At 58.4% G+C, this 8,504-nt stretch overlaps 1 protein-coding gene across 1 annotated transcript in view; it reads left to right on the forward strand.

Annotated features, from left to right (window-relative positions):
* cmtr1 (cap methyltransferase 1) overlaps positions 1-2,786 on the forward strand; it is a gene marked incomplete at both ends in the record, with an annotated part of 22,421 nt that extends 19,635 nt beyond the window's left edge. The window contains 3 exons of the mRNA XM_043686579.1: positions 176-270; positions 833-905; positions 2,390-2,786. Coding sequence (XP_043542514.1) covers positions 176-270; positions 833-905; positions 2,390-2,786 — 565 coding nt within the window. The remainder of the gene's footprint in view (positions 1-175; positions 271-832; positions 906-2,389) is intronic.
* Positions 2,787-8,504: the final 5,718 nt, after the last annotated feature.

Raw genomic sequence — 8,504 nt, forward strand, 5'->3', positions numbered from 1 at the left:
GGGGGACAGTGTACCCCCCTCCCCAGGGGGTGTAGGGGGTGGGGTACAGTGTGTACCCCCCTCCCCAGGGGTGTAGGGGGTGGGGGACAGTGTACCCCCCTCCCCGGGGGGTGTAGGGGGTTGGGTGTATGTGTGCTGGTGCCTGGCTGACTCTGCTGTCCGTGTGCGTTTGCAGAGCGTGTTCGATGAGTTGGAGGGTGAGGAGATGCGTCGCGCCCGAACCCGCTCTAACCCTTACGAGACCATCCGCGGCGTGTTCTTCCTGAACAGGTACCGGCTCTCAGCTTGTGGTAAACAGCAGCTTGGTGCAGGGTCTCTGATTGGAAAGGGCTGGGGTCCTGCAAAGCTACGATTGACTGTGCTCTCAGAGCCACGTCTCTGACCCAGACACCCAGGGCACTCATTTTCATATTGCCCCTCCCTGCCTCCCCCTGTGTGAAACCAAAGCATGGTGAAGTGTTAACCCCACTGGGGTCTGACACTGTGGCAAATCTGCTGGCCTACGTGTGACTCCAGACCCACAGCAATGTGGGTTACCCCCAACTGCCCTCTGGGTAATTAGGGATGGGCAGTACACGCTGGCCGAGCCAATGCCACCCTCATCACATGAATGATTTAAAAAAAACATCATATAATGTTCCCACCTCGTTGTTCCATACCAGTGTATTGGTAAGCAGCTGTGTTGAAACTGTCCCCTGAAGGAGACGAATGTGCCGTTCGGGATGGGCTGGCCCTGTCCGCGATAGCTGAGCACCGTGTAATTCCTGCTGGGGGTGGCATGGGGGAGTGCTGGGGTTTCTCTGTCTCACTCCAGTTGTTGATCATCTTTCAGAGCTGCGATGAAAATGGCCAACATTGACCATGTGTTTGACAGCATGTTCACCAATCCGCGTGATTCACTCGGAGTGAGTATAGCCCTGTTCCCATTGGCAGCATTCACAGGCCTGTTCGTGACGCTGACAGTACATGAGCCAGTGTCAGCCACACACCGAGTCCATCTCTGTCCGGAACTCCCACCCCTCGTCTGCAGCCTCTCCATGGCTATGTGGCTGTCTCCCCTAGCGCAGTCCGTGTCACATCTCCACAAGCCCCTACCCTCCCCCCATGGCTCACCCACCGCCTCCAACCATCTCTCTTCATTCCCTCACCCCGCACTCACTCTCCTCCTCCCCCCACCCGCGGTTTGTTGTTCACCCTCCCTCTCCATAACCCCAGCCCATCAGACTGTAACGTGAGTAGCTGTGGTCCCAATACTGACCCCATGGAACTCCACCAGCCACCAGCTGCCATCCTGAAAAAGACCCCTTTATCCCCCACTCTCTGCCTTCTGCCAGTCAGTCAATCCCCTCTCCATGCCAGGGCCTTGCCCCTAACCGCATGGGCCCTTCTCTTATTTTGAGGCCTTCTCGAATGTAAATAGATCACGTCCCCTGGCTCTCCTTTGTCTAACTTTCTTATTACCTCCTCAAATAATCCTAACAGATGTCAGGCCTGACCTCCCCTTGATGAAGCCATCCTGACTCAGCCCTACTTTATCGTGCACTTCCCACTGCCCCTCAATCTCTTCATAATAGACTCCCAAATCTTACTAATGACCAGGGTCAGGCCAGCCAAGAATATCCTGTCCTCTGCCTCCCTCCTTTCTTACACAGAGGTATTATGTTAGCTGTTTTCCAGTCCTCTGAGACTATCCCTGACTCCTGTCATTCCAGAACGATCATCACCAATGCCTATACAACCCCTGGCTCAGGGGGGGGGTGGTGTGGGCACACTGTCCCCCTCCCCCTACATCCTCTGAACTGGAGTTCCTCAAGCAACCAGTGCTTACTGCAGCTGTGGTCACTCTGAGCTACAACGGGGTCTGTTAACAGCACATCACCTGGGCCAACATCGTTTTCTTCATTATTCTTCATCGTTGAAGTTTTAAAACTTTCCTGCGGTTCTGTGTAATCTGTCAATATGTCCGCTCTTCACATTCTGAATGTTCCCGATAATAGTCAGATTCACATCTCTTGCCAACCAATGAAGTTACCTGTGATTCCACTCATTCCTGATGGGATGAGGCTTGCTGGGGTGGACAAGGTCAGAGGTCACACAACACGAGGTTATCGTCACACAGTCGTAGAGATGGACAGCGGGGAAACAGACCCTTTGGTCCAACCCGCCTGTGCCGACCTCCAACAGGTTTATTTGAAATGACAACCTTTCAGAGCGCAACCACCACCCCCCTGCCCCTGCCCCAACCCCCACTGCCACTCCCTCCCGGTCCCACCTTTCTGTGCCTCGGAGTTGCGTTTAGCCCCACTCCTGGTCTCTGTGCCTCACCCCCGCCCTGTGTGAGCACCCCACCCTCCCCCACAGTGTGACGTTGTGTGCTGTGTTTCCACAGAAGCCCTTGTTGCGGGATAAGGACAGTGAGCTGCTATACTTTGCCGATGTGTGTGCTGGGCCTGGGGGATTCTCCGAGTACGTACTCTGGAGGAAGCGATGGCATGCCAAGGGCTTTGGAATGACTCTGAAAGGGCCCAACGACTTCAAAATGGAGGACTTCTTTGCTGCATCAAGTGAACTCTTTGAGCCGTATTATGGTGAGACCAGAGCATCACTCAGTCCCATTCTCCATCGCAACAACAGCAGGCAGGTCCTCCAGCTGCTCAGCTCCTCGGCCCCACCCTCGGCCTGCTCCCCCCTCATCTACCGCCCACCCTCGGCCTGCTCCCCTCCTCATCTACCGCCCACCCTCGGCCTGCTCCCCTCCTCATCTACCGCCCACCCTCGGCCTGCTCCCCTCCTCATCTACCGCCCACCCTCGGCCTGCTCCCCTCCTCATCTACCGCCCACCCTCGGCCTGCTCCCCTCCTCATCTACCGCCCACCCTCGGCCTGCTCCCCTCCTCATCTACCGCCCACCCTCGGCCTGCTCCCCTCCTCATCTACCGCCCACCCTCGGCCTGCTCCCCTCCTCATCTACCGCCCACCCTCGGCCTGCTCCCCTCCTCATCTACCGCCCACCCTCGGCCTGCTCCCCTCCTCATCTACCGCCCACCCTCGGCCTGCTCCCCTCCTCATCTACCGCCCACCCTCGGCCTGCTCCCCTCCTCATCTACCGCCCACCCTCGGCCTGCTCCCCTCCTCATCTACCGCCCACCCTCGGCCTGCTCCCCTCCTCATCTACCGCCCACCCTCGGCCTGCTCCCCTCCTCATCTACCGCCCACCCTCGGCCTGCTCCCCTCCTCATCTACCGCCCACCCTCGGCCTGCTCCCCTCCTCATCTACCGCCCACCCTCGGCCTGCTCCCCTCCTCATCTACCGCCCACCCTCGGCCTGCTCCCCTCCTCATCTACCGCCCACCCTCGGCCTGCTCCCCTCCTCATCTACCGCCCACCCTCGGCCTGCTCCCCTCCTCATCTACCGCCCACCCTCGGCCTGCTCCCCTCCTCATCTACCGCCCACCCTCGGCCTGCTCCCCTCCTCATCTACCGCCCACCCTCGGCCTGCTCCCCTCCTCATCTACCGCCCACCCTCGGCCTGCTCCCCTCCTCATCTACCGCCCACCCTCGGCCTGCTCCCCTCCTCATCTACCGCCCACCCTCGGCCTGCTCCCCTCCTCATCTACCGCCCACCCTCGGCCTGCTCCCCTCCTCATCTACCGCCCACCCTCGGCCTGCTCCCCTCCTCATCTACCGCCCACCCTCGGCCTGCTCCCCTCCTCATCTACCGCCCACCCTCGGCCTGCTCCCCTCCTCATCTACCGCCCACCCTCGGCCTGCTCCCCTCCTCATCTACCGCCCACCCTCGGCCTGCTCCCCTCCTCATCTACCGCCCACCCTCGGCCTGCTCCCCTCCTCATCTACCGCCCACCCTCGGCCTGCTCCCCTCCTCATCTACCGCCCACCCTCGGCCTGCTCCCCTCCTCATCTACCGCCCACCCTCGGCCTGCTCCCCTCCTCATCTACCGCCCACCCTCGGCCTGCTCCCCTCCTCATCTACCGCCCACCCTCGGCCTGCTCCCCTCCTCATCTACCGCCCACCCTCGGCCTGCTCCCCTCCTCATCTACCGCCCACCCTCGGCCTGCTCCCCTCCTCATCTACCGCCCACCCTCGGCCTGCTCCCCTCCTCATCTACCGCCCACCCTCGGCCTGCTCCCCTCCTCATCTACCGCCCACCCTCGGCCTGCTCCCCTCCTCATCTACCGCCCACCCTCGGCCTGCTCCCCTCCTCATCTACCGCCCACCCTCGGCCTGCTCCCCTCCTCATCTACCGCCCACCCTCGGCCTGCTCCCCTCCTCATCTACCGCCCACCCTCGGCCTGCTCCCCTCCTCATCTACCGCCCACCCTCGGCCTGCTCCCCTCCTCATCTACCGCCCACCCTCGGCCTGCTCCCCTCCTCATCTACCGCCCACCCTCGGCCTGCTCCCCTCCTCATCTACCGCCCACCCTCGGCCTGCTCCCCTCCTCATCTACCGCCCACCCTCGGCCTGCTCCCCTCCTCATCTACCGCCCACCCTCGGCCTGCTCCCCTCCTCATCTACCGCCCACCCTCGGCCTGCTCCCCTCCTCATCTACCGCCCACCCTCGGCCTGCTCCCCTCCTCATCTACCGCCCACCCTCGGCCTGCTCCCCTCCTCATCTACCGCCCACCCTCGGCCTGCTCCCCTCCTCATCTACCGCCCACCCTCGGCCTGCTCCCCTCCTCATCTACCGCCCACCCTCGGCCTGCTCCCCTCCTCATCTACCGCCCACCCTCGGCCTGCTCCCCTCCTCATCTACCGCCCACCCTCGGCCTGCTCCCCTCCTCATCTACCGCCCACCCTCGGCCTGCTCCCCTCCTCATCTACCGCCCACCCTCGGCCTGCTCCCCTCCTCATCTACCGCCCACCCTCGGCCTGCTCCCCTCCTCATCTACCGCCCACCCTCGGCCTGCTCCCCTCCTCATCTACCGCCCACCCTCGGCCTGCTCCCCTCCTCATCTACCGCCCACCCTCGGCCTGCTCCCCTCCTCATCTACCGCCCACCCTCGGCCTGCTCCCCTCCTCATCTACCGCCCACCCTCGGCCTGCTCCCCTCCTCATCTACCGCCCACCCTCGGCCTGCTCCCCTCCTCATCTACCGCCCACCCTCGGCCTGCTCCCCTCCTCATCTACCGCCCACCCTCGGCCTGCTCCCCTCCTCATCTACCGCCCACCCTCGGCCTGCTCCCCTCCTCATCTACCGCCCACCCTCGGCCTGCTCCCCTCCTCATCTACCGCCCACCCTCGGCCTGCTCCCCTCCTCATCTACCGCCCACCCTCGGCCTGCTCCCCTCCTCATCTACCGCCCACCCTCGGCCTGCTCCCCTCCTCATCTACCGCCCACCCTCGGCCTGCTCCCCTCCTCATCTACCGCCCACCCTCGGCCTGCTCCCCTCCTCATCTACCGCCCACCCTCGGCCTGCTCCCCTCCTCATCTACCGCCCACCCTCGGCCTGCTCCCCTCCTCATCTACCGCCCACCCTCGGCCTGCTCCCCTCCTCATCTACCGCCCACCCTCGGCCTGCTCCCCTCCTCATCTACCGCCCACCCTCGGCCTGCTCCCCTCCTCATCTACCGCCCACCCTCGGCCTGCTCCCCTCCTCATCTACCGCCCACCCTCGGCCTGCTCCCCTCCTCATCTACCGCCCACCCTCGGCCTGCTCCCCTCCTCATCTACCGCCCACCCTCGGCCTGCTCCCCCTCGGCCTGCTCCCCTCCTCTCTCCCTCCCACCCACCGACCCTCGGCCTGCTCCCCTCCTCTCTCCCTCCCACCCACCCTCGGCCTGCTCCCCTCCTCATTCCCACCCTCGGCCTGCTCCCCTCCTCTCTTTGTCTGCCCTTTTTTCCCAGGTGAGGTTTCTCGCATACAGGGGAATGGACAGCTTTGTGACTGTGTTTAGGAAGGGCACCAGGTCATCTGGGAAATACAGGCAGGTGGGCCTTCCATCAGTGGCAGTGAAATGTTTGGAGAAGTTTATAATGCACAGGATTCTCGTGTATTCTGTGAAGAATGCGGGATAGTTGGGATGGCTTTGTGCAGGGGTGGTCGTGTTTCAAGTTAGATGGAGGTTTTTGAGGAAGTGATAAACATGAGTTATGACCTCATCAGTGAGCCTCAGGTGAAGCAATGCTGAAAATTGCTGCTTTTTATTTATATGTTTGGGTTTCTTTGGTTTGGCGATGTCATTTCCTGTGGTGAAGTAATTTCCTGTTCCTTTTCTCAGGGGGTGGTAATTAGGGTCTAACTCGATATGTTTGTTGAAAGAGTTCCAGTCTATCACCAACCCAAAGAAACCCAAACATATAAATAGAAAGCAGGAAACATCAGCAGTGCTTTGTCCTGAGGCCCACTGAAGATGTTACCTAGTAGGGTGACGAAACGTCCGAACATGAACCTTCCAGCTCAGTGAGCAAACCTACATCCAGAACCTCAACCTGAGCTACCAACTTTTGCAAAACTCACTGATTGTGGAGAGGGCAATGGGTGTTGTCGTCATGGACTTTATTAATGCCTTTGACATGGTCAGCTGGTCCAGGAGATTTAATCCCATTGGTCAGTTGGGGAGAAAGTTGGCTTGGTCATAGAAGGCAGAGGGTTGTTGTAGAGGGGTGTTTTTCTGACTGGAGGTCTCTGACCAGTGATGTTGTGTGTGGATCAGTGCTGGGACCTGTGTTGTTTGTAACATATATATTAGACTGTGGGCTGGCACAGTGGCTCAGTGGTGAGCACGTTGTCCCCGTGTCTGTGTGGGTTTCCTCCGGGTGCCCCGGTTTCCTCCCACAACCCAAAGATGTGCAGGTCAGGTAACTGGCCAAGCTAAATTGCACGGAGTGTCCAGGGATGTGCAGGTTAGGTGCATTAGTCAGGGGTAAATCTCGAGGAATAGGGAAGGGGAATGGGTCTGGGTGGGTTACTCTTCAGAGGGTCAGTGTGGACTTGTTGGGCCAAAAGGCCTGTTTCCACACGGTAGGGATTGTATAAAAAAAGGATCCAGATGAAAATGTTGGTGTTCTGATTGATAGTTTGCAGATGACACAAACATTGGAGGAATAAGAGAAGTTTCTGGAAAAGCCCAGCCGATCTGACGGTACCTGTGGAGAGAGCTCAGACTTCATGTTTGGAGTTAAGTGACCCTTCCTCAGGAGTTCAGGACATGTGGAGAACCCCTGAGGGAGGGTCACTCAACCTGAAATATTCACCTTAATCTCTCTCCACACACGGTGCCAGATCTGCTGAGCATTCCAAGCAATTTCAGATTTTGTGATGGATTTACAGCATGTACCGTTCTTTCGGTTTATGTCAGAAACTGGTGGAGTCTTGGATTGTCAGGAAGGTTGTCAAAATTGAGCTGGTAAATGGGAAGCCTTCAGAAACGGGATAGCAAGTGTCCAGAGAAGCATTATTCCTGTCAGGGTGGAAAGCAAGGCTTCTCGGTATAGGGAATGCTGGATGACTGGAGATAATGAGGTTTGGTTCAGAAAAAGGAGGAAGCAGATGTCCGATAGAGACAGCAGAGATCGAGTGAATCCTTAGAAGAGTGTAAAGGCAGTAGGAGAATTCTTAACAGGGAAATCAGGAGGGCAAAAAGGGGACATGAGATAGCGTTGGCAATTAGGGTTAAGGAGAATCCAAAGAGATTTTATAAATATATTAGGGAGAAAAGGGTAACGAGGGAGAAAATAGGGCTCCCTCAAAGATCAGCAAGGCAGTCTTTGTGCAGAGCCGCAGAAAATGGACCAGTATTTTGCATCAGTATTTACTGTGGAAAAGGATATGGGAGATATAGACTGTAGGGAAATAGATGGTGACATCGAGGAGTTTGCACATTCTCTCCGTGTCTGTGTGGGTATCCACTGGGTTTCCTGATGAAGAGCTCCTGTTACCTCTCCCTGTCTCTGTGTGATGTGTACTGTCTCTCAGATACCCTGTTACCTCTCCCTGTCACTGTGTAATGTGTACTGTCTCTCAGATACCCTGTTACCTCTCCCTGTCTCTGTGTGATGTGTACTGTCTCTCAGATACCCTGTTACCTCCCCCTGTCACTGTGTGATGTGTACTGTCTCTCAGATACCCTGTTACCTCCCCCTGTCACTGTGTGATGTGTACTGTCTCTCAGATACCCTGTTACCTCCCCCTGTCACTGTGTGATGTGTACTGTCTCTCAGATACCCTGTTACCTCCCCCTGTCACTGTGTGATGTGTACTGTCTCTCAGATACCCTGTTACCTCCCCCTGTCACTGTGTGATGTGTACTGTCTCTCAGATACCCTGTTACCTCCCCCTGTCACTGTGTGATGTGTACTGTCTCTCAGATACCCTGTTACCTCCCCCTGTCACTGTGTGATGTGTACTGTCTCTCAGATACCCTGTTACCTCCCCCTGTCACTGTGTGATGTGTACTGTCTCTCAGATACCCTGTTACCTCTCCCTGTCTCTGTGTGATGTGTACTGTCTCTCAGATACCCTGTTACCTCTCCCTGTCACTGTGT

Source organism: Chiloscyllium plagiosum, unplaced genomic scaffold (genome assembly GCF_004010195.1).
Source record: "Chiloscyllium plagiosum isolate BGI_BamShark_2017 unplaced genomic scaffold, ASM401019v2 scaf_1793, whole genome shotgun sequence".
Taxonomy (NCBI): Eukaryota; Metazoa; Chordata; class Chondrichthyes; order Orectolobiformes; family Hemiscylliidae; genus Chiloscyllium; species Chiloscyllium plagiosum.